This window comes from Osmerus eperlanus, chromosome 16 (genome assembly GCF_963692335.1).
Source record: "Osmerus eperlanus chromosome 16, fOsmEpe2.1, whole genome shotgun sequence".
Classification (NCBI taxonomy): Eukaryota; Metazoa; Chordata; class Actinopteri; order Osmeriformes; family Osmeridae; genus Osmerus; species Osmerus eperlanus.
Window position 1 is genome coordinate 13,879,693 of NC_085033.1, and position 26,706 is coordinate 13,906,398.

Genomic DNA, 26,706 nt, shown 5'->3' on the forward strand with positions numbered 1-26,706 from the left:
TGCTCCTGGAGGACTGGAGAGACACTGCGCCCACATTCAGTTGTCTTATTAGGGAGACACACACACACACCGAACACAAGCACATGCAAAAAGACACAAGCACATATGCAAAAAGACACACGTGCAAAAAGACGACATACACACACACACAAGAAGACACACACACACGCAAGAAGACACGCACAGCCCCTCTGTATCTCCCAAGCTAAAGCGGGGGTGATTTATGGCTCATCGGTGTGGCTATGCATGATTTATCATGCTGAAGCAGGGAGCAGGCCTCACCTGGGGAACTCCCTCTGCTACTCTCTCTGTGGGGGGGGGGGGTCGTCTTTTATGTGTGTGTGTGTTTGTGTACGTGTGTATGTGTGTGTGTGTGTTTGATTGTGCAAGCCACACTCCTGCATGTTGGGGTGGGCGTGCATTCGCACCCATCAATACATCACAGTCTCTCCTCCTTTAACTGAAGACCACAGCATCAACACACCCTGTGGTGTCGCCAGAGAGAACAACTATGGCCTCAAATAGGTTCTTAAATAAAAATCTTTCACTGTACTATTCACCACTCCTAATTCTTACAAACTATAAATTAAAGTAATGTCTCCAAGATTTCTTTGGTTGGTGTCTGAAGATGCCAAATCATAGTGAGGCAGGTACCACATCTAGTAGAGGATGGCTACACCACAACATGAGAACAGACCGGCTGTTACCAGACCTCCTGGATGAGAGGTGAGATCACAGGTTTGAGACGTACACTCGCGTTCACACAGAGACTAAATTCTAACTAATACACTTCCTACCTGCAGGTGTAAGGACGGTCCACCAGCGGTGTGCTGTCTCCAGCATGTCTCTGACAGCCCCAGCCCAGCCTGCTCACTGGCTGGGAGCCCTCACCCAGGCAGGGTGTGAAGCTAACAGCCCCGAGGCAGGCAGGCCCATCATACATTTACATTTAGTCATTTAGCAGACGCTCTTATCCAGAGCGACTTACAGTAAGTACAGGGACATTCCCCCCGAAGCAAGTAGGGTGAAGTGCCTTGCCCAAGGACACAATGTCATTTTTGCACGGCGGGGAATCGAACTGGCAACCTTCAGATTACTAGCTCGACTCCCTCACCGCTCAGCCACCTGACTCCCTACAAACGGAGTCAGACGGCCCAAAAGCCCTCTGGTGCTGTACGGAGCCTTGAACACAGCCTTGCTCAGCGGCTGAAAGCTTTCATATTCCCGTCACGCCGCTAAAGTAAGCAGATGAACACACGGAGGCTCCGCTCGATCTAAAATCATTAAGTGTAGATGTTTATTAATGTTCCCCCGCTACTGAAGGATCCTTAGCTCCCGTCAATGCTAAAACGTGTGAGTGTGAGTGTGTGTGTGTGTGTTTGTGTGTGTGTGAGATTTTCTCCTCTCTCATCGGCAGGGCTAGAGGCAAACAAGACCTGAGGCATGCCTCAGAGCATCGCACACACACACACACGAACAAAGACACACATACCTAAACAAAACAAGTGTTTGTGCTGCTGGGGGCACAGGGTGGGTGTGTGCATGCGGACACACACCCATATGCCCCAGTGTGTGCGTTATTAATGCATGCACGCACACAAACTCTACAATCACCCCCCCACACACACACACACACACCTCCCCGCTCCAGTCACACGGTTGTCACCAGACAGTGTGTGTCAGGGGTGTTCAGAGGGGCGGGGCTTCACCTGCAGCTGATTCATTAAAACCCCTCCGACAGCTCTCCGAGCACTCTGCGCGTTGCCATGGCTACGCCTCGGACGACGGAGCCGGATCCGCCACGTCGCAAAACTATCGGCGTCTCACACTCCCTAGCAATACACACACACTGTCACACACACACACTGTCTCGCACACACGTCCTCGACCTCCTAAATAAGCGTTTCCTGGGACTTGAAACTTATTTTCCACAACACTCCACTGAGAGACTTACTGAGGGACCTAGGGTTCCAGCCTGGCAGAGGTTATGTGTGTGTGTGTCTATATGTGTGTGTGTGTGGATAATGAAGGCTGTGTGTGTGTCTGTGTGGTTTGTGGAGTTTGTGTGTGTGTATGAGTAGTTTGTGGAGGGGTGGTAGAGTGTGTGTGTGGTGAACTGATAGCTGGCCGAGGGGGTGTAGATATTGTAATCCCAGATCAGCAGCTGCTGCTGCAGAGGAGAGGCAGGGGATCGAAATCTCTCAGAAGGCCAAACATCCTCTTCATCTCAAGAGTCGTGTCACCAGCAATAAAAGTGAGATGGGAAGTTAAATACCGCTGTGAGTGAGAGACCAGGACTGAACCTGGGGTCATCTGGAGGTGCTGCTTCTCACACACGTATGCTACACACACACACAACCGCCTCTCCGCAAACCACACACACACACACACACAACTGCCTCTCCGCAAACCACACACACACACACACAACTGCCTCTCCACAAACCACACACACAACTGCCTCTCCACAAACCACACACACACACACAACTACTGACTCTCCACAAACCACACACACAACTGCCTCTCCACAAACCACACACACACACACACACAATACCCCTCCACAAACTACTCATAGGTTCCTACCTGTTCCTGGCGCTCCAGCCACCGGTCCACCATGGGGTGGTTGGCGCTCAGCGAGGACCGAGCAGTCTCCCTCTGGAACTCTCTCTGATTGGTCCAGCCCCCCGCGTCCCTGGGAAGGCTGCGGTAGGTGTCCAGACCTTTAGCCTGTTCACACGCACAGAAGGAAGACCTCGACAATCAACATCCCCGCCATAAAGAGGTTTTCCCCAACTACTAACAGACCAAAAGCGGGTTGCAGGTTAGCGGGGTAGCAAATTAGCAGACAAGCACGTTAGCAGGCTAGGAAGGTTGCGGGCTAACACGTTAGCAGGCTAGCACATTAGCAGGCTAGCACGTTAGCAGGCTAGCACGTTAGCAGGCTAGCACGTTAGCACGCTAGCAAGTTAGCAGGCGAGCGGTACCTTTCTCTCCAGGCTGTTGGTGCCGGTGGAGTGATGGTGGGACTTGAGGAAGCCGGCGGTGGTGGACCACCGCGTGGGGTTCCTCCGGGACGGTTCTTCTGGCTGGGCCCCCCGGGGTTCGGAGAAGGGGCCGTTCACCGTCAGCAGCAGGGCAGGGTCGCTGCTACGGCGCACGTGGAGGGGCATGTCTGGAGGGGGGGTACAGGGGCAGGGGCGGACAAGAGTGTTTTTAACAACAGAACAGAGAGAGAACGGAGACCTCCTACGTACTATCTAGCTTGAGGGTCTAGTTTGGTTTAGGTGCCTTTTTATGGGGCCATGAGAACCCCTCTGTGACATAAAAAGGGCTGTACAAATACATTTGATTTGGTCACTGGAGAAACAGATTAGCAAGGGGGTTGGGGGGGAGACAATATTGTGTTTAGAACAGAATTCATGCATTTAAATGTTGTTGTTTTTTGTCTAGAAGTAAGGAAGGCTGACTATATATGTAAATTTCTAATGGACTCGTCGATTCCAAAACGAGTGCTGATAAACATGAAGAGAACGCTAAACCTCCGTCAGGAACGGGGAGCGTGGGAGTAGGAGGGGTCGGAGGTTATCAGAAAACACAACAGCCTCTGCATTAGACAAACAATTACATGTTTCTGCGGTACAGCACACACACGGTTAGGGAGTTGGGCTATTAATCAGAAGGTTGTTGGTTCGATTCCGGCCGTGCAAAATAACATTGTGTCCTTGGGCAAGGCACTTCACCCTACTTACCTCAGGGAGAATGTCCCTGTACTTACTGTAAGTAGCTCTGGATAAGATCGTCTGCTAAATGACTAAATGTAATGTAAATGTGTTTGTGCGGTACAGCGCAAAACACAAACAGCCAGTCAGCCACACTCAGTCCTCTCCCTCCAGGCTGTCCCAGCCTCCATGAGCCCATCTGACTGACAGGGGCCCACACAAGAGAGACGAAACACAGCCGGGATGTTAAAAAATCCAAGGGCCTCCGGTGCCAAGAGTCCGATTCTCACGGCCAGGACGCTGGGAGTGACTGGGCGGCCATTACTCGATGGCTCATCTTCAGTCTTCCAGAACGTTCTAGAAGCTTCTTCGGTGACACGTCGCCATCGAGTTTGTTTATGACGAGGAACTGGAGACACTTGAACAGTTGTGTGGCTGTGTGTGAGAGTTTGTGTGTGTAGGTGTGTGTGTGAGAGAGTGGTGTGTGTGTGAGTCTCGCAGGAGAGAGAGAGTGTTGCTGTGTGTGTGTGTGAGTCTCGCAGGAGAGAGAGAGAGTGTTGCTGTGTGTGTGTGTGTGAGTCTCGCAGGAGAGAGAGAGAGTGTTGCTGTGTGTGTGTGTGTGTGTGTGTGTGTGTGTGTGTGTGTGTGTGTGTGTGTGACTGATGGGTCAGCAGGAGTGTAAGAGAGTGTTGCTGTGTGTGTGTGTGTGTGTGTGTGTGTGTGTGTGAGTCTCGCAGGAGAGAGAGAGTGTTGCTGTGTGTGTGTGTGTGTGTGTGTGTGTGTGAGTGAGTCTCGCAGGAGAGAGAGAGAGAACAGAGGGGCAGAGAACACAGTGTCCTGACAGGTCAGACCACTCCTGCCAGAACTACAACTCCCAGGAGGCAATGCACAGACAGACCGTCATCACACTGCTTTAATTAGCACTGGGCTACGGTTAATTGAATTGGGATTCCGGATTTCATAAGGCTCACAACAATTATTTCTCCTGAACAACGTACGATCTTTCTCCTTTTGCTTGTTTGAACAGTAGCAAAGAGCAGGCGTTTCTATTATCGGTGGCAAGATTAAAATCTTATCAATTAAAATCGGTATGATAACAGCACCTCCTGGGAGATTAAAATGTATGCCGTCAAGGCAAAGTTCCAAATTTCGATTTAAAAACATAAATATTCTGCTGTAGTCATTCTGAAATGCAAATTAACCTAAGGTAGAATTCATTACTCCGACTGGAGATGGGTGATTTAGCCAGGTATAATTACAGTATCCAGACTTAAGTTAGGTTCATTACCGCATATTCAGATCTCATCTCAGAATCTCATTATATCTTGTCTGACCTCTATGAGGCCATCTATAGTGCAGATTATCCACAAATCCAAGTTTTTCTGTAGACGGAGCCATGGAGCAGTCTTTACTAAGCACAGAGTACCCATCTCCTATGTGGAGAGAACAATCCAATAGGAGAAGGATCGACAAAGAAAGAAGAAGGTGAAGACAAAGAGTGAGAAAAAAAAATAGTCGTTGAGCTTCCTTGATCTTCTCCCTGGCTCAGCGTCCATCTTGGACAGGAAGTGACAAGCCTGTGCTTGAGCGGTCGACACCAGCGAGGTGACACAGCGAGGGTGACAGGACGGGGAGTCGCGTGACACTTACTGGTGCGGAGGGCGGACGGCGTGACCTCGATCTCGCTGGCGGCCTGGTAGGGGTGGAAGGCCGACACGGCGCTGGTGTTGGACTCGCTGGCGAACAGGTCCGGGCTCTGGGTCCCTGTGGAGCTGGTGCCATCCCCCCCAAGGTGAGGGTCCTGCTCCTCGTACACCGCCACCAGCTGAGAGAGAGAGAGAGAGAGAGAGAGAGAGAGAGAGAGAGAGAGAGAGAGAGACAGAGAGAGAGAGACAGAGAGAGAGAGACAGAGAGAGAGAGACAGAGAGAGAGAGACAGAGAGAGAGAGACAGAGAGAGAGAGACAGAGAGAGAGACAGAGACAGAGACAGAGACAGAGACAGAGACAGAGACAGAGAGAGAGAGAGAGAGAGAGAGAGAGAGAGAGAGAGAGAGAGAGACAGAGACAGAGACAGAGACAGAGACAGAGACAGAGACAGAGACAGAGACAGAGACAGAGACAGAGACAGAGACAGAGACAGAGAGAGAAAGAGAGAGAGAGAGAGAGAGAGAGAGAGAGAGGGAGGGAGGGAGGGAGGGAGGGAGGGAGGGAAAAAGGTCAGTAAAAGATGCTGGTCTCTTTCTATACCCCGTCTCTGGCTCAGCAGCACCTATCAGACACTATCAGTCCAGGATGTGGTCATCATGGCGTGAGATGAGTGGGCGCGTCTACTTCATCTTTCTAATACGGGGGTCAGATGGCTGAGCAGTTAGGGAATCGAGTTCGATTCCCGGCCGTGCAAATTACGTTGTGTCCTTGGGCAAGGCACTTCACCCTACTTGCCTTGGGGGGAATGTCCCTGTACTTACTGTAAGTCGCTCTGGATAAGAGCGTCTGCTAAATGACTAAAGGTACTACAACTAAATGGCCGCCCGGCTACAAAACATGAGTCGGTGGTTGGAAATCTTTATATCGCTTCTCCAACACAGGTTGGTATAAATTCCACATGTCACCGCATGAATTATGATTCATCTCTCCACTTTTTCCACGGCCGTGTCACTTTAAAGCCCTGATCACACCCGCTCATGTGTCTCCTCTCTGGGAAGACGTGTCGGTCTTCCTCTGCACGTCTTCAAAGCTGCGCTCCTGCCAAGAGGCTTATCCATTCCAGGGCTTTAAGGCCCTCAGGTTGATTATATTTGATATCCATACCATCACTCGCACATCCACAGGCCAGTGTGTGTGTGTGTGTGTGTGTGTGTGTGTGTGTGTGTGTGAGCGTGTACGTGTGAGTGTGTGTGTGTGTTTTCAGCTGGGTCTGGTTAGCTTCCCAGGCAGTGACAGGAAGGATACAAGCTTGGTAAAAGGGGATATTAACAGTGCAGTCACACGCTGGCCACATTAAAAACACATTTCTTCCAGTGTGCCTCGTGCCTGAGGGCTACCATTGCTGGCCCGGTCTCTACCTCTATCCCCCCACAGCCATAACAGAACTACAAAAAGGTCACCAAAACAAACGCAGTCCATATCTATCCGCCAGTGGGTAATGTAGTTTTTTTTTCTTTCTTTTTTCTTTAAATGAATATCTGACTGTTTTCTACAGCCCACTCTCCGTGGCGGAGTGTCTGCTCTGGTGCATTCATGCGGCTAGGTCCGAGAGCCCTGCATCATCCCAGCATGCATCACGGGACACCCTGGTGGGTTTCTAGCCGAAAGGGCAGAGAGAGACGAAAACTCACTCTCCCATCAGCCCCCTGCAGGGCGGAACCACAGAGCTCGAGTGACATCATTAGAACCCGGCTTCCCCAGGGCAGACACATACTCACGCTGTAGGAGGGGTAAAGGTCAGAGGTCATCTTGTAAAGGAACAGCAGGGTGTGTGTGTGTGTGTGCGTACTGTATCTCCTGCAATGCAGATCTTCTAATAAACCCTAAAGCCCAATTATAAAAAGCCACAGTTGTTAAACTGTGCACCAAGTGAAGTCGACTCAGCAAAACAGGTTCTCACGACCAAGTCCCCAGGGGTACATAATATATCAGAGATAAAAATAAGACTCACCCACTTTTTCACAGAAAACCTTGTCATCTGGTGCCAATTATGAAGTGGCCCATGGAGGGAGTATGCCATAGAATCCAGCCTGGGTGTTTATTTAGGGCCTTGAGCCTTCTGGATGTAGCTAGGAGGATGTGGGATATAATCGCATACCATGACAAACCAAACCCCAGGGAGAGAGCTCATGGGGGTATGTCACTGCCCCCCTGGCCACTCCTAACCCTACAGTATGAGTCATGCTGATGACATGCTCTCTGCCTCCTGATGACATGCTCTCTGCCTCCTAACCCTACAGTATGAGTCATGCTGATGACATGCTCTCTGCCTCCTAACCCTACAGTATGAGTCATGCTGATGACATGCTCTCTGCCTCCTGATGACATGCTCTCTCTGCTTGTCTTACAGTGCTCCCTCTGTGGGGAGCACTGGTGGAGTGGTGGGGGCTTGTAGGGGGGGGTCAATGTGGTGGTGGGGGTGGTGGAGCTTGGAGGTGATGATGGTGGGGGTGGTGATGGTGGGGTTAGTGATTGGGGTGATGGTGTTGGTGGTGGTGATGATGGTGTTGGTGAAGGTGGAGACATGCAGCCCTGGCTGTCTATCCACACAAGAAAACACAACCCCCCCCCTACCCCCCCAACCACAATCCCCTTTCCGTCTCACATTTAATTGCTACCTGTGTTGACAAGCACAGACATGACCTCCCCACCATAGGTGAATCATTGCTGCACGGCTGTGTACTGTACACACACACACACACACACACACACACAGGTGGTCTTTCCTAAGGGGAACAAAACATGTTCAAAGAGTGAGTGTTGACTGGCTTTGGAGTCAGACATTCTTACAAGAGAAACGAAGGGAAAGAGAGCAGAGAGGGGGAAAGAGAGGGGAACAAGAGGGGAGGAGAGAAGGAGGGTGAGATAATGAGAGAGAGAGAGGAGAGGGTGAGCGAGAGACGCTGAGGAAAGGGAAAAGTTGGCAAGAGAGGGTGAGAGAGATGCAAGGTGATGAGTGAGGGAGAAAGCGTGTGTATATTCCCACACACAGGCCTGTGTCTGATCCTCGTGTAAAGAACTCTGTGAGTCGGTGACAGGTACTGGACACCACACCTCTCTGTAGAGAGCTCTCTCACACACACACACACATTCACTCACACCTCAATCATGTCATCAGTCTATTCCAGGGAACAAATCATACCTACACCTCACCCCTGAACAAACCACTGTTAGCTGGAGGGGAACCAATGGCCTCCACAATAAAAGGAAACCTTGGGGAGTGATTTAAATGTAACACAACCCCCGCTCGTGCCAAATCAGCAGAGCTCAGACCATTTCCCTCATAAATCTCCTAGTCGATACGACGGGCTGTCCAAGAGCCTCAATGACATGTAGAACTCTGGAACATTAATCATTCTGACTGGATTCTACTCAGGACCGATAATAAAGTGACCGTTAGTGTCTCGTCAAATTGGACTGCATTTCCATAGCGTGTTTTCTACCTTAGCAGCACTCAAAGCGCTTCCCATTTTTCCTCTCATTCACCCATTCATACTCACACTCACACATACCATGCGAGGCGCCGGCCTGCCCATCGGGAGCAACTTGGGGTTCAGTCTTGCTCAAGGATACTTCGGCACATGTCCTGGGGGGGGAGTCGGGGATCGAACCGCCAACCTTCTGATTAACAGACAACCCTCTTTACCCCATGAGCCACAGCCGCCCCAAATTCTTACAGTATGTAGGCTGTCCCTGTTTTGAAATGAGCACAGCCAACTTTAGATTTCATGCTGGCCTTCACCCAGCAGTCTTGGTGTACAGACATGCAAACACACACACAGGCAATGACACACTCACAAAGTTAAAGAGAGATACACACATAGAAACATACACACAACATGTCAAGGCTAGGGCCCCAGTTACTCCGGTAGGATTGAAATGCACAGCATCTCTGAGTAGAGCTAAACTGCTTCAGCTCTAACATAATTACCCCTCTATCCATTTCACCAGAAACAATAAAAAACATCTGGAAACCGGGGAGTCAGTCTGAATGGAATATAACTGAATTATAACGGAGATAAGTGAACTGTAATAGGAGGAAGGAGAAACTGTATTCTAATTGTACATGAGGACCTTATTCACTTATTTGTTTATTAGAATATCTGTACACGGAAACTGCTATTTAATCAGCAGGAAATTATAGCCAGTCAGTTTTTTAAAAGTCCTACATAACTTTTTATCTATCTATATATCTACATATTGTATATGTACACATTTTGAGTTGCCATGATTCTCATCAAGCAGGTCTTATATGCGCATGTCAGTTCTCACGTTAGCTACTGTAGCTAGAGTTGCGGTCCACTGCTAGTTGCGCTAACAGCCTCACTAATATTTGGTATCTTCAGATAACCGACCACTGAAATCCTGGAGACATGACTTAACTTTACAATCTGTAAAAACTAGAAGTGTTGAACACTAATGACGCTTTTCAACTGCGGGGAACTGTCTAAACTCAACTCGATGTTTGTTATCCACTGTAGAATACCACCGCAGAAACTGTTGTTTGTCGGCGTGTTCGACGCAAGTTACGCAACGATCGCCACTTTCGCTGGATTCTTTCGTCGGCAACCACAGGAAAGTTACACACCTCCTCAACTGACGACAGCGTTTTGAGGGTCAACATTTAATCGATTAGTCCAGTGAACACAAAAAGTTGCGGTCGCTATTTTTATGCCGCTCGCTGTAGTACTGGCAAACAAACTACCGGTACCTTGGCTGTTTAAAAATGGCGGGTTTGTGCAATTTGTCACGTGCCGTGTCGCAATTCTCTTTGACCAATCAGTGAGCAGTCTGTGATTTCTCGAATTTGTCTTGGACATACAGCAGTTTATCCCATAAACACCAATCAATACAATTACTGTACAACCAGCGATTACATACTAAACTACACATTCATTTATGTATTTAATTAATATAATTTTGTATATTTAATTGCTGGATATAAATGTATAGTGGATATTGATTGGTGTCCTATCTATGTAGGCCAATGCAACACCATGCTAAAGAAGTGTAATCCTGTCTAAGCACTCACATACCTGAAGAATGGCTGGCTAGGCTGGCTAATGAGCACCATACATCACACAGAACAAGTCCTAATCACATAGAAGCTAAATATAACCTGCTTTACCTCAATCAACAGTTTCTTAAACCAATCAACACTTAACCAGAAACACAGGTCTAGTTTAGGGTACATGTGTGTGACAGAGAGTGGGGAAGGGAGAGAGAGAGAATGTGTGTGTAACTGAGTGGGTGTGAGAGAGAGAGAGAGTGAGTGTGTGTGTGTGTTAAACTAACAAGGCAGCTTTGAGACGTGCTGTAGAGGAACAGCTTAATGGCTTGTTCTGACGGCGGCTTTATGCTGCTCAGTGCAGCACTGGTGCAAAGCTGAGATAAGTTTGTTAAGAACACAGTCTCGGAGCCAGACTCATAAATCTAAGGACAGGGCAGAAAGAACTAGAAGTCTGATAGTGTCCACTATACAGAGGCAGGAAGGGAAACGCTCATAAATAACTGTAGTTGGCTGTGTTAGTGTGTAGATGTAGGTATGCATGCGTGTGTAGGTGCGTGTGTGTACAGTGTGTGTACAGTGTGTGTGTGAGTGTGAACGAGTTGAGTGCGTGAGTTTGGGTATGTATGTGTACAGTATCTGTGTGGTGCGTGCATCTCTGTGTGTGTATATGCTTGTGTGTGCAGAATCTCAGCCTCCATGTCTCCAGAGCTTCCAGATGGTAGATGTTCAGTCAATAGGCCTGTCTAGAGTATTAATCCTCCCAGGAGAGGCGCACACACACACACACACACAGTTACATCATACCTGGGATCTGCCCCAGCTGGGACACAGAGACACACAGGCTGTGTGTTTATACGTGATAGACAGTGTTTGTCCAGATCTTGGAGTGGACTCCACTCCAGAACCCAGGAACCATAAATACACTAGAGCCCCGTTTACTGTTGTACGTTACAACACAACTTCCTCTCCAAATAAACATGAATTCCACTTAAATAAAGACCTGAAGGAGCCATGCATCATGGGAAAAGACCCCAGACCTTCTCCTTGGATCCTTCCAACTGCGCAACAAGTAGACGAGTCAGACTTGGGGCAGTTTAGTGTTGGCCTCTCCACCCCCTCACACATGATCCCTCAACGCCACAGTAGCTATGTCTCTCCTGACCTCTGACCTCTGGAGCTTGAATTGTAGCGATTTGATCTTAAACATGTCCTTCGCTCTCCCAGGCTGGGAGCTTGTTTTCATTGGCCGGTCGGAGGGAAAACTGACCCCTCGTTGGTGTAACCTTGGAGACCAAAACAGGAAGCAGACAAGCCTTGTGGTGTAACACTGTCTCCCTCTGCCAACATATATTTCAAATGTTTTAATATTTAACAGACACTTATTCAAAGCGAGGTGCAAATAGTGTATATAGAAGATCAAGGATCAGAAGTGCATCATTCTAACCGTTTTTTGGTGGTCAGAGTCAAGAAACGTCCTGTATCTACTAGCTGCATCTCAAAGTAACCTCATCTCAGCTATCAGGCACGGTGAAGAAAAATTATACTACAGTGCAACACAGAGCTCTGTGGAGCCACCTAATCCATCCATCCTTCGTGAGAAAGGAGGAGGAAGAGTTTGGGAGAGCAGAAAGTGAAGCTTATAAACATGTCTGACTCTAGCCTGCCCTCCAGGGTCTGTTCAGAGGACAATAGGCTATTACATGGGACTAAGTGAGTTTGCTGGCTGCCTGGTGATAGAGATGTCATGGTTGGACCAGGAAGAAGGTAATGTGTGTGTGTGTGTGTGTGTCATTTCAACACAGCTGGCCAAGCTCAGCCAGGCATTGAGCAACATTCTATTGTGTTTCACAACCAAGGGGGAGACAAGGGAAACATCTGAACATTTATTCATGAAATATAAACAGTTACCAAGAGATAGATGTATACACTCCCTGTGTGTATGTCCGTATATTGTATAACGAGAGAGGGAGGGAACAGAGGGAGGGAGAGAGAATAGAGAGAGAGGAAGAGGGGGGGGCGAGAGAGGAAACATCTGAGCTCTTTCTTCACGGGGTTCAGATTCCCATTCAGATCTAAACAATTAACAAGAGATAGGTAACGTATACATATGAACTTCCCATACATGTACACGGTCTACAAAGAGAGAGAGAACAGAAAGGGGAGAGAAAGGGCAAACGAGGGAGCACGAGCGAGCAAGTGAGAGATTTGAGGGTAGATGCAGACTGGATCCCTCTCTTGGGTACCCCCACCAGCACCCCCAACCCCCCCCTTCCCCCAACCCCCTTCCCGTAAACCTAGCTCAGCAGTTCCTTACCCAGCACAGTTCTTCCCCCTTTGCCACCCCCCACCCTCCCCCCCAATCACACTGGAACTGCAGTCCCTGCCAACCTATTAAAAGGGGAACCGTGTAGAAAACACTTCTTTATGATCTCAGCCAATCGTGACAGAGATCCAGCAAATATATATATATATAAATAAACAAGGTTAGAACAGCTACAATGGTACTACAAGTAGCCGCAGCCCAACACCTTTGCCATGGCGTGCAACGTTCCATTTCCTGTCCTGCGAAGGTAACTTATAGCAACAATGGCAAGCGAACAAACAACGTATATAATAAAAACAAAATGGTCGTTTTAAGTGGGAATTCGGTCAAACGGTACAGAAACCCTCACCCAGCTGAAGTGTCCGACAGTTGGGACTGCTGGTCCTGAGACCAAGTTCTCCAAGATTCCAGGACTAGACATCTCAGTAATTGTACACTTGGGGTCGACTAAGAAAACCAGGGACAGTTAATGAGAAATTATAGTTCTGCTGACGCCTTCAGAAACCGGACACCGCCGAACAGCAATGACTTATTCGTGGTTTCATGACACCGGACGTATTTGGATTAGGAAATATTAAGTCTTCAAGTAGGGGGAAATCTCTTAGGAGATTAGTCCTCATTAAAGGTCCTGACAGACCATGATAAATACATTAGGATGGGACCGAGGCTGAGACAGGCTTTCAGGTCTGGCTGCTTCTACCGAAGTTGAGAGATGAATGTTGAAAAGACGTCATGGACCACTGCCGTGAACTCATCCGAAGACAATAAAAAAACATACAAGGCCTGTTTCCCAGAAACAGAATGGTCCTGAGCGAGACATAACCATAAGAACCTACAGAGCACTGCAGAACTGCTCATGGTCAACAAACACTAAAGTCTGAGTAACCCAACCTTAAAATAAATCCCTCCTCTCTGTCTCTCTCTGTCTCTCTCTGTCTCTCTCTGTGTGACTCAACTACAGGACTTGGACAACAACAATCCACAGGCAACAACACAATATTTAAGCAGACATCTTTGGAATCTGGCTTAATGCATATCCTGTCTTCCCCAGCCTTCCTCCTCACTTTCCTCCCCTCCTCTGTCTCTCCCCTCTGTCTCTCCCCAGAACAGTAGCAGAGGACTGTGAGGAGTTATTAAAGGAGCTTCAACACCTCCCCTCAAATCTCCTCTCCTCTCCCCTCACCCCCTCCGCCCCCTGACAGCAGAGGCCCAGACTCTAATTAAACCCCAATAAGCCCCAAATGAACCTGTCACAGTCCAGGCCTGTCAGGGGGAGCCAGGCGCAAATCAATAAAATGAACACGCCCGCGCTCTCTCTGAAGGACTCCCTGAAGATGCCAGCACACATGGTGAAGGCACAGCGCCATGTGTGAGAGAGAGATGTGAGAATGACGGAGTGTGTGTGTGTGTGTGTGTGTGTGAGAGAGAAAGAGAGTGTGTGAGAGAGAGATGTGTGAGAATGACGGAGTGTGTGTGTGAGAGAGAGAAAGAAAGAGTGTGTTTGGTCTGTTTTTGACATTTTAACATTTAAGATAAATGACATTGATAACAGATTCAATCTTAGTTTTACTTGTTCTACTGTTTTAATCTCCTCGAGGTCTCTTAGGAGGCAAATCATTTGGAGAATATAACTGAACTGGTAAAATAAAACACACACACACTCTCTCTCACACACAGACACACATCTCGATGAACCTCAGGATGTCTGTGGAGAAGATACCACTGCCAATAGAAATAGCATTAGTCTGAATCGAACAGCTTTTTTTTCCAGCACTAATATTCCTTCCCATCAGGCTCTCCTGTCAGAGCATGTCTAAAATCTCAGCAACGTTGCCGAGGGAGACCGGTGAAGGCCAGCGGGCCACGAGGGATCAGAGGCAAGGAGGAAAGGCAGGGCAAAGTGAGGAGAGAGGGACGGAGCGAGGGAAGAAAGGAGAAGGAGGAGAGTCCAGTCCACAGGAGACACACAGAACAATCCAAGAATGGCGATTGGATCAGCGGGATGTTTCCGTCCACAGGAGAACGTCACACTGAAACCTTTGAGGTCAGTCAGATGGCTGAGCGGTTAGGGAATCGGGCTAGTAATCAGAAGGTTGCTGGTTCGATTCCTGGCTGTGAAAACCAAATGAAGTTGTGTCCTTGGGCAAGGCAGTTCACCCTACTTGCTTCGGGGGAATGTCCCTGTACTTACTGTAAGTCGCTCTGGATAAGAGCGTCTGCTAAATGACTAAATGTAAATGTAAATGTAAAAAAATGCAGCTGACAGGACACAACCATGACCACACACTGCCATGAGGAATGAGGGAGTCGTGAAAACATGTTCGACTAAACCTGCAATTCACCACCACCACCACCACATACCCATCAAAGCAGTCTTACTAAATGCTGTGTGTTCGCAACCCCCTTCTCCCCAGGCTAAGGTTTTAACAGCTATTGCGACTTGGCACCCCAGATGAAGGGATAAAGGCGACTAGGGAGTCTTTTATTGATGAGAAAGAGAGTAAACAGGCTGGAAGAGGACAGCCTCTGCTGTCGTTTATTAGGAGGATGTGGCCACTTCTGTCTTCAGTATCTGGGGAGGAGAGGTTCTAACACAACCAGGGCCGCACTGCGCTGTAATAAGCAGTTTCGGCTCCGGCAGAGACAGCAGAAATCCTAAAGCGATACCTTACACAATGGCCATTGTCGACGAGAGAGAAGAGCTGGCAGGGGGATAAGTAACAAACTAGCTCGTTTACAGGGACAACAAAAGCCTGTTTGTGTCGGAACGGCCCTGACACCGTAGAATCCAAACACGACAGCGCTGAAATCTGCGTGATTAAGTCCCCTAGCTTTGACAACAGACGTCGAAAAGACGTTGAATATCGGGATGGGAAACGCTTGGACAACACTTTAAGCCGTCAGAGGTTTGTAGAGACATTCTGGTTCATCTCTGGTAGTCTAGTCTACATTTTGCGTTCAGACTTCAAACACTGGTTCATAACCCTAAACATCATTCATCTGTATTACCTCCACATTTGACTCTCCAAAGACGATGGGAATCTATTACTGTATTATTATCCTGTGTTTACCTGTATATAAATTGCCTATTTCTACTGTACTTCACAACCCTAGAGAACCCCCCCCCCCCCCCCGATGTTCCACCCACAACAAACAGTAACGTTGAAAAACTGAACAATTGTTTTGAAAACTTCCTGCTCAGCGCTATAACCGCATTCGCAAAGTCTTGAATCTTTGAGATTCTGGCTGAGGTAATGGAGACACACTCCAGCTAGCAAACGCTCCAAAACAGCCCACCTGCCATGACAGTTTGGACTGTTTTCGAGTGTTAGTTAGTTAGACCTAACCCTCAGAGGCCCTCTGGAGCTATGCCATGCCTCTCTCTGAAGGCTCACTACCCTGCACACCTCTCAGCCAGCAGCCTCAGGACAAAAAAAACAACCACGGGCCTTCCCCTTTCACAACCGTTGCATTTGTTTTCATCACCTCACAAAATGGGCGCCAGGGGCCTGTCGCTTGCGTCGAGTCGAAAGTTTAGCGCTCTGGCGGCGGCGCTAGCTGAAAGAGTCTGGCTCCACCCTCCCGATAAGAGAGGAGGACGCAGGTGTCCGGAGAGGCCTTCTGAGCAGCCGGTTCAAAGGCTACCGTCTGCTTGGAGGGGTTGTTGTTTATTCACAAACAGACAGAGCCCATTCATCTTGAGCCAGCGTGGTGTGCCCGCGTAAATAAGTCTTGATGATATCTGAGCCAATTACGGTGACAGGCGGGGGAGAGGGGGAGGAGGATGGCAGAGAGACATTGACAAATGATTCCTGGGAAGTCGCTTTACCCAGCATGCTCGGCGGCAGGACTGGTTGAGGCAAGGCCGGCTTGTCACTTTGGAATGGGACTATGGCAAGACATTATGAACTTTGTGACTCTCTGTGTGTGTGTGTGTGCTGACTGTATGGAGGTACATCTGCCATCCTAAGTGGGACTGGCGGACGCCACAAACACACTCCTGACCTGGAGAGGCAGTGGGGGTCAAACAGGCACATGCCTGGCCACATCCCCAGTCGACCCCTGACCCCGAGGTGACCCTGTCCAGGGTCTCCAGTTTCAGCTCCTCCGGAGTGACGTGTCTGGCTGGGATGTCTGACAGACCTGGGACGTGTCTGGCTGGGAAAACACAACGTGCTTCTTCTCTCCTTCTCTCGGTAAACACACGTATCAAATGGGATCTTCTAAAACCTCTGGCTTTGACGCTAAAAGCTTCTTCAAAGACTCGAAAGCCTTGCGGAGCCCATCTGGAGAGTACTGTGAAGACTGCTATTTCTACGTAATGGCCCTTGTACAAATGTATCATAACTCTTTATGTATTTGTGAGCAGCTATGATTGTTGGCAACACTCTCACTCATAATATCCACAGTCTGTGTTTGTGTGTGTGTGTGTGTGTGTGTGTGTGTGTGTGTGTGTGTCTGTGTGTGCGTGTGTCTGAATGACCCCAGCAGCAGGGTCTGGCAGGGATGATGTCATAAGGAGCCGTCTGCAGCAGACGTCCTCGCCAGACAGGGATGAAGCCTGCGGCCGACCCCCATCACCCCGGAGGAGATCTCATTTAGACGACCCCCTGGGGACACAGCGCAGGACACACACACACACACAATCACTCACATACATACGGTCTGAGCGCTCTTCTGGGTTGGAGGAATAGAGTTCTTTGAGGAGTCGCACGTCTAGGCTATAGTCTAAAACCACCCATGACCTAACCACATTGAACCGCACCACAACCACCATGAACGTCACCACAACCTTACCGAACCTAAACCACACCCCGACCGCACCACAACTGTGGTCTGCGTAGATGATCTATAGTTGTGTTGTACCGCACAGCATCCAATGAAGCCACACGACACAAACCTTCTGCTTCATCAGAATGTAATGAGATGCTCTTAGTGCCATTTAAACACACTGCAACCAGACAGCCCATCAACCAATCACCTTTGCTAACACGTTACAAGCAGGTTCAAACAGGCCAATTAAAAATCGGAGGCCTGAACTGCTGATGTTTTGTTTTGTGTCCGTGTGGGCGAGCAGGGTCAGGAGAGAGCGGGCTAATGAGGTCACGTTCTCACTGCAGGAGAACGCCAAGGAGAACCTGCTGGGAGAACCTGCTCATGACTACCTGTGTGTGTGGGTGTGTGTGCGTGTGTTTGTGCGTGCATTTGAGTATGTGTATGCATAGATGTGCGTGTGTGTACTTGTGGGTGTGTGCATGTGTTTCTATGTGTGTCTGGTGCATTAGCGTCTGGGTGTGTGTGTGTGTTTGTGTGTGTGAGCTAAAGTCTTAATTAAGCGCGGCCTCTACGGGAGAAGACTCATTAAGATGTGCTGACAGGGAGGAGGATGCTAGGAGACCGTTGCTACCGGAGACAGGAGAAAGGGAGGGGGTTTGTGGGATTGGACGAGCCACGTGAGGAGGTCTTGTTAGACCTCAGATGGAACACTGGCTCCGTGAGGGTTGGATGCTGAGGGAGCGGTTATGGAGGTGATGTACAGCTTGTAGACAGGTAAGTAAGTAAGTAAGTAAGACTTTATTTATATAGCACATTTCATACAAGAATTGCAGCTCAAGGTGCTTTACATAAAATCAATTAAAACAATAATACAAGTGATAAACAATTCAAACAAAAATAAAAATCCCAATAAGATCTCTGTTCAAGAGAGAAACCAACTTAAACATGCATCTTAAAAGTAACAATGCTCAGAGTGCGTGCGTGTGTGTGTGTGTGCGCGTGCGTGCGTGGCCTGCTTCTGTGTTTCTGTACAGTGAACTCCAGACAGATCAGTGTGTGTGTGCAAAAACACACACACTCATTCCTTCTAATGGTTCCACTCGAGAAGAGGAGAGCTAAAGAGCTGCATCTCCAGCCCCCTACCCCTGCAGACAGGCACGCTGGAAGCTACATGGTATCTCTGCAGTCTATCACACCCTCTCTGTACCCAGATAGCATCTCAGCCTGGGCCCCGTCTCCACACGGCTGCATTAGCCTGCCTCAGCCCTGAAACCGAGAGGACTTTACCGGAACGTTCCGCGGCTCGTTCCTCTGATCCTTATCCATTCCGCTAATGCTGCGAGGATCGGCTGGTCGGGTCGTCTCTCCGGGAGGCTGAGCCGTGCGGAGACGGGCGAGGTCACTTCCTGTCCGAGGCCATCTGCTCCTCCATCAGGGGACGTCTCTTCTAGGAAGCTTTGTCTGAGAGCATCGGAACGGACAAGCGTTTTACGCTGAGAGCTCTGGTGTCCAGGGACCAGGCCTGGGCGGCAGGTCTGCGGGTGTGACCTGTGACATCTGGGGCAGAACAGGGCAGGGGTTGGGGCGGGGGCACGGGCGGACGTCCTGCACCCCCCCCCCAGAAAACCTCCACTGTCAGTAAACCAGTACGGTGGAAGTAGGTGTGTGTGTATGGCCTGTGTGTGTCTAGGTGTGTGTGTGTGAAGTGTGTGTGTGTGTGTGAACACTTCCCTCATCATTAAAGACGCTGGAGGGAACTGCTTCTTCAGAGTCTCTCTTGGCCTCTGGCCCATCACCACATCCTGTTTACCAGCCTTCATCCACTTCCTGCTGGATTCCTGACCACTTCCTGTCCGCTCTGAGGCTTCACATTGTGTCTTGGAAGAGTGGGGGTGACGGGAAACAGGAAGTCATCACTGCAGCCTAAGATGTAGGTTTGAAATTCAGAAACGCGTACCAAGATGATAGCAGAAACTGATGTCAGAAATACTGAAATACTAACAGATAATGAATTCTCTCTAATCCCTTCTCTCTCCCCTCTATCGCCCTCTCCCTCTTTTTCTCTTTCTCTCACACACACACACAGACCAACAATAACAGCAGCCTATCACCTCCACAGCAGCCCTCCCCAGTGCTCCCATAGAGACATGATGCAAGTCCTGAGAGGCAAGCAGGCAGGCAGGCAGGCAGGCAGGCAGGCAGGCCAGACCCTTCTCCTGCCTGCTACAGCGCTGCAGCACCTCTACACTGACACCACAGCGCCCCCTACAGCAGGGAGTCGGGAATGCACCTGGGAACGCTCTGCACCTTGTCGATATCGTTAATACTCAACGTGTACATCAAAGTCTTGGGCAGGCAGCAACACACACAGTCGTAGAGGCGTGAGGCTCACCAAGACTGGGAGAGTCTGATAATAAATGTGCTGATTTTCCCTCAAAAAGTGTGTCAGTCTGAATGTTGACTTTACCACAATAGTTCATATGGCAGTGTGTGTGTGTCAGCTGTCTCCAGGGCCCTCCGTGGCAGGCCCAGTGTTTGCTGTGTTCCTGCCAGGTCCATAAAGGTCCTGGCTCAGTGTGGCTGCTGAGCAGAGCCAGGAGCAGAGTTAGCGGTCCGCCGCTACACGGAGCCAGCTGTCTAGATGACCTGCTACATGCTGGGTTTGGAACGGGCCACACAAGGGAGAGAGCCGATCCCAGATGACACGCTCACCAGCAAGAGAGCCGATCCCAGATGACACGCTCACCAGCGAGAGAGCCGATCCCAGATGACACGCTCGACTGTCGAGGAATACAAGGCCCTGGAGTCACTAACCCTTGTGCTGCCTTCGGGTCACAATGACCCGAAAGTTCACAACGACCTATCGTTGTGTTGCGACAATTTTACCCAATATAAAAACGAATAAAAAGCATTTTCTTTTAACTATCGCGCTGTGGGGGGGGTCTGAGACAGCCCGACGGTTAAAGGACAATGCTTCACTTTATTTTTGTATGAGGTAAAGTTGTCGCAACACGACGGTGGGTCACAATGACCCGAAGATAACACAAGGGATAGCCCTTGAAAGAAAGAAATCATATCAATAATAATGATGATGATGCTGATGTGTTCATTTAGCAGACACCTTGAAAGAAACATCAAGGGGATTCAAACCTGTGATCTGCAGTGGAATTCTTTATCAATAGATATTGTATTTCTTCAGAAAACACTTTTATCCAAAGAGACCTTCAGTCCAGGGGGGATTTCAACTTGCGACTTTGTGATCTGCTGTCATATGCTCTAACCACTATGCTGCTACTAATCATTTGTTGATAGTTTAAGACGGATTGTGGGATAACAGATCAAATATGAACACTGGTGGTCTCTCTCTTCTCCCCCCCCCCCCCCCGTAAACAAACGAGCCGAAGCCTGACACAACGTCAACAAACAGATCCATGGTTCAAGCCTCAGACCACAGCTGTGGTTCACAGTCAGCCGGGAACACAGGCACAGTGTTCCGCCGCCGTCGGTGCGGTGGAGAGCTGTTGCCGGGTAGAGCTCTGGTGTTGTCATGACGTGTAAAGGCCCCTGGTCGTCGAGGCGGTCTGAGGAGGCACAGAAGGGCCTCCAGTGTTTGGTGGTTCCCCCTTCGCACGTTCTGCGTTCCACTGCTGAGAACCTGCGTGGCTCTAATCTTGAGAAAACACCAGCGAATCAATGGTTCGTTTATTCCAACGCAGCCAACAAAAGACATGATGCAAAGGTGTATAAATCAGCTTCTAACCTCTGTAATTACTGGATTAGTATGTGTCAAGATACTTTATAGAAATTATAGAGGGAAACGATGCCAAAATGGAAGTTAACCATGCATTAAATTGAAAAGAAGCCTCAGGATAGAGATCACTTCATCTGCACCAAGCATCACTTTACTAAAAGGTCCTTGACAGTAAACACATAGTTTAATCTGGCAACAAAGGGTTCAACAACCCATACGTCAGTTATAATGGGATGATTCTCCACATTCCTAGCACCGATATTTAAGATCCCTTTGATTAACTTCACTGATGTGAGGTCCAGCCTACAACAGTTCAACAGTATTCAAGTAGTTGTCACAAAGGCCCAGTTGAGGGCAGAATTCACGCTGTTGTAATGACAACGTTACACCACAGGGGGGCAGCACTGTCCTTACCTAGAGGCTGCGTCTGCATAATGTACCTGAAAGACAACAGGGACAACTGTCTACGACACTAATCCATCTGACACACAGAATACATGATAGGGACATAGAACTTAAAACTATAAAATAAGTCATCAAGGGTTTAGAGCAACACTACATGTCTACATCATGCCATTCTCTCATTTACATTTAGTCATTTAGCAGACGCTCTTATCCAGAACGACTTACAGTAAGTACAGGGACATTCTCCCCGAGACAAGTAGGGTGAAGTGCCTTGCCCAAGGACACAACGTCATTTTGCACGGCCGAGAATCGAACCAACAACCTTCTGATTAATAGCCCGACTCCCTAACCGCTCAGCCATCTGACCCCCTCTCAGACAATAATAGCGGGTGTGCAACCAAGGAAACATCTGGGTCCATCTGAATCAAGTGAGACACAGAGAGAGAGAGAGGGAGGGGGTTCAGTCTTATTTAACACCCATGACTTATCAGTATCAGTTTTCTGGGCCTGGCTCCCGGTGACTTGTCACACACTGTTTGTCTCAACCCGATCACTTTAACACCGCAGGGAGGAAGGCTGAATATAACCACCGCTGGTTCCTGTCAGGCTTACTTTAGGACAAACCACAAAGTAAAACCGCACACAAACAACCTTGAAACCACAACGGCCACTTCTTTGAATCGGAAAAGAGTTATGGGAGACACTTTGAGAAGTAAACTAATCGAATAATCCATTAAGGCCTTGCATTGACAGATTTAGGAGAGTTACTGTAGCACTAGCATCCATAAGCTAACACCGAGAAGAGTTAACGGAATCCATGAGCTAAAACTGAGGATTTAGCGACGCTACAGTACCTAACTGAAGGTTAGCTCTAACGATTCAGTCACACAACAACAGCAAACAGGCTACAAGTCAAAAACCTATCCTGATAAGGGCCGTTACTGTGCCTGGCTTCATTGAGACTTGTGATGAACCCGGGTGTGATTTGATTCGGCTTTAAAGCGTCGAACAGCTTGAAAACTGTTGCCCAACAAGTCACGCACACACGGTTAGACACGGAAGCGCATGCAAACCAAGTACACACACACACACACACACTTTCATACACGCTTACACAAATCAAGGTCTGTCTCTACCCCTGACCACAGCCTGACTAGCCATGACTAAGGGGGGAGTGGGCTGAACGTGGTGGCGTTAACTTGACAAGCACGGAGATCTGTTTTCAGGTGATCCCGTTTATTTTGTTGTAGAGCGCTCCAGTGCTCGGCCTCATCTGCTGCCATGGCAACCAAGGCCAACAGGGATACAGTCAGGGGAGCGCTGCTTCAAGTTCTCCCATAAGACTTGCTTTTATTGCCACGGTGACTTCTACGGAGACTACGACGGTTGCCACCCCGAGGAAATCACTCCCGTAAACCTCATACACATTAGCGCACACTCACCACGAAAGCTGGCACATTGAATTTTCATGTCGCGGTCATGAAAAAATGAATAACATGAACATCGAATGTTAAATACACACAACGACCTCGTTTACACGACCTTCCGCTCCGACCAAATTAAGCGCAGTTAAACGTAATTAATATCAAACTCTCGCTTCCTCGCGTGCCTCTGGGAGTAACTTGGCAGCTCCTATGGTCAAGAGCCCACTTGTGCTGCGTACACATAACCACGTATTCATGTGCCGGACCTGACTGGCTTACCCCCAACGTCAGATAAACACACAGTCTGGCCGGCTGTTCTCTCTGCCAGGCCTGGGTTTAAGAGTCTAGAACGTTCCAGGCAGACAGATCGAGCGCTGTGGCCGTGCATTGTATATAAGGCATCTTGTTCTTATTAAGGGGGAGGGGGGGGGGGGGCTGTGTGGGGGAGAAAGGGGGAGGAGGGGGGGGGGGGAGAAGCCATGGAATAAATGAGGTCATCAGGAATTCACTCTCTCTCCTCTTGCCTCGTCTTCTACTCTCTCTTGCTCACTCCCTCTCTCTTTCTGAGGAGTTACAAAAAAAAAATTAAGAGGTATGCGAGGGGTATCCCGTTCTAACTTGGTGGTGGGCCTCTTTAAATGTTATAATAACAGTAAGGGAGGGATATTCCTGAGTGCTGAAGTTACAGAGGAGATGGAGAAGTTGAGTAATTTAGAAAACGGGCTGTGTTTAATTGGCTTGGGGTGAATGCTAAAGGAAAACCCCTTCAAAGTCCAGGCTGGGTGTGTCCGTGTGACAGTGACGGTGGTGTGCGTTTAGAGAGCACCTCTCCCCAAACTGGTCCCAGCTGGAAGGGGGGGAGGGAGGGGGGAGGCAGGTTTAGCCCCTCATTCTTCAATGTCATCTCACTTATCGGAAGGATGCTGGCATTACAGTTCACATGGCCTCCCCCTAGCCTCCCTCAGTCTCAACCCCAGCCTCAGCCTCAGGCTCCCTTAATCCCAGCCCCAGCCTCCGCCTCTAGCCCCAGCCTCCAGCCCCAGCACCCAGCCTCCAGCACCAGGCCTCCAGCCCCAGCCCCTGGCCTCCAGCCCCAGCCCCCAGCGCATGGTATCCATCTGTGGTATCTGTCTGGGCTCAGAGTCCGGGAGGATTAAAGTGGGAGACCAGAGAACTCCTCAGGGTCAAACGCTGCGACCACTTTTGGACTCCTGCTGTATATATAACCAGAGACAGACGCTACAGCACACACACACACACACCAACACACACACACACACACCAACACACACACATACCAACGCACACTCACACACACACGTTCTTTCAGTCTCTAAAAAGGTTTAGAAAAATAATGGAAATCCTTTTATTCATGGTCAATAAGTAGTGTGCTTTGCTAGGGTCAATACTCGTTAGTTTACAATGCATCTCTGCCTGCCCTGAGAGATCAATCAATCCCAGTGGAACAACATCAGGGGGCTAAATATAGAGACATTTAATCCATAGACCTATTAGCATTGTAGAGCAGCTCGAGTATCAGTGACCGCGCTGAGAGATTCATTTGTTAGATTTGTTAGATTTCACAAATTAGTATTGCTGTTTGAGAGAGAGAGAGAGAGAGAGAGAGAGAGAGAGACAGAAAAGGAGAGATATAGAGATACAGAAAGAGAGAGACAGAGGGAGAAAGAGAGAGGAAGAAAAGGAATCTGTGTCTGTAACAGATGAGCAAGCACCGTTAAAACTAACATTCATTTACCAATGTTTTTATTTTCACCTTGCTATTTTAGAGTGTGTTGATTCAGACTGCTTTGTCTTCAGGAGATCCTAGAAACCAACTAAACATTTACAATGCTTTGAGGCTTATCACACACACACACACACAACAATGCCACTTGACTGTTGGGTTGAAGGCGAGCTTTGTGACTGAGGTGTGGTGAGCGGAGACGGGTCTGATCTGATGAAAGTGTCTCCTGGGCTGGCTTAACCCCTGACCTCTGACCCCTGCCTAGCTGCCTGATCCCTGACTAGCTGTTCCCTGACTGGCTGTTCCCTGACTGGCTGGTCCCTAACCGGCTGGTTCTTGACTGGCTGGTCCAACACACACAGTCCCTAATTGGCTGTTCCCTGACTGGCTGTTCCCTGATTGGCTGCTGCCTGGCCAGTTTGCCTTTAAGTCTACCCAGCTGGTCCTGTAGGGATTCTTGTGTTGTCAGGCTGACAGACAGACAGACAGACAGACAGACAGACAGACAGATAGACAGATAGACAGATAGACAGGGAGACAGGGACACCGGGAGACAGGGAGGGAGACAGACAGACAGGTCGTAGCTCGTCTGTGTTCATGGTGATCTGGTGTTTTAACTGCAGCTGTCAGCCCCGCCCTAGTTTGCAGAGAATGTGAGGCTGTTTCTCCAGAACGCAAGCAAACACCCACACTGACAAACACACACACTGAGGCACACACACAAAACATGCCATCGGTATCAGGTGACTAGAGTATTCATACACACTCCTGGGGTAATGACCTCCAGTGTTGTGTGTGTGTGTGTTTGTGTGCACACATGTTTGTGTGTGCACAGTATTAGAGGCTACATAATTAGATGCTACATTCAATGAAAAGCTTGAGAAAAACAGAGGAGTCAGAGATTGAAGGGGGGGAGAGAGAGGGAGGGGGGAGAGAGAGAGAGAGGGGGAGGGAGAAAGAGAGAGAGCGGAGGCAGGGGGGACGTAGAGGGGCATCTGGAAAAACAGGCGGTAAACCTGGCAGTGGTCAGCTACCATTCCTGGCTGATGACACACATGCGTGACATACACACACATTGGTATAACCACAACCACACACATACACATTAAGGTGCAACCATGCACGCACACACACACGCACACACACACACACACTCAGACAGGGTAGGTCAACAAATGCCTCCTCAATCACTGGTCCGCCATGTTTGAATCTCTGTAAACAGAAGCTGCGCCCTGGCTGAGGCGTGGAGGGAGACGGCAGACGAGCCGTGTTTCAGGGGGAATGGATCTAGACACGTTCCACAAACACCTCAGTGTCTCTGGGCCCGGCTGCCTTGGGCCTCGACCACTATTGTAAGCTAAAACCCAGCACAGTGAAGCTAACCGTGCCAAGCTAACACCACTTGTTAGCACAGTGAAGCTAACCTTAACAGTCAACAAAGCTTTGTAAACCCACTTCTGGTTTCCGAGAAGCATCTGTACATCCAAGTTTTTTTGTTGTTGTTTTGTTCTAAAAACAGAAAGAAGACGTGAGAACAGGAGCTTCTCTTCAGCCCAGCTGTGCTGCGGGCCTTCTCTATTATGGATGAGAAACGGTCTTTGATGTGCCCTTGGATGCAGCCAACAGTAAAAGGATTTATCATACACTCCTGAACAGCTTGCGGGGGGGCTACGGTCACTGACTAGACTACATGTTTATGTATTTTACCTCTCTCTATTCTCTGTCTCTCTCTTCTTTCTCTCTCTCTCTTCTCTCTCTTCTCTCTCTTTTCGTCCCCCTCCTTTTTGACCCTCTCTCCCTCTCTCTTTCTATGTCCCTCTCCCCATCCCCCTCCGTCCCC

At 49.0% G+C, this 26,706-nt stretch overlaps 1 protein-coding gene and 1 long non-coding RNA gene across 2 annotated transcripts in view; one reads left to right on the top strand and one right to left on the bottom strand.

Annotated features, from left to right (window-relative positions):
* The window catches only part of pard3ab (par-3 family cell polarity regulator alpha, b), a 140,522-nt gene that overhangs the window by 85,454 nt on the left and 28,362 nt on the right, over positions 1-26,706 (bottom strand). The window contains 3 exon segments of the mRNA XM_062480484.1: positions 2,590-2,733; positions 2,991-3,178; positions 5,376-5,550. Coding sequence (XP_062336468.1) covers positions 2,590-2,733; positions 2,991-3,178; positions 5,376-5,550 — 507 coding nt within the window.
* LOC134035924 (uncharacterized) lies at positions 14,927-26,306 on the top strand. The gene is made up of 2 exons (XR_009932368.1): positions 14,927-15,005; positions 26,245-26,306. It is a non-coding gene; the product is annotated as an uncharacterized LOC134035924 (long non-coding RNA).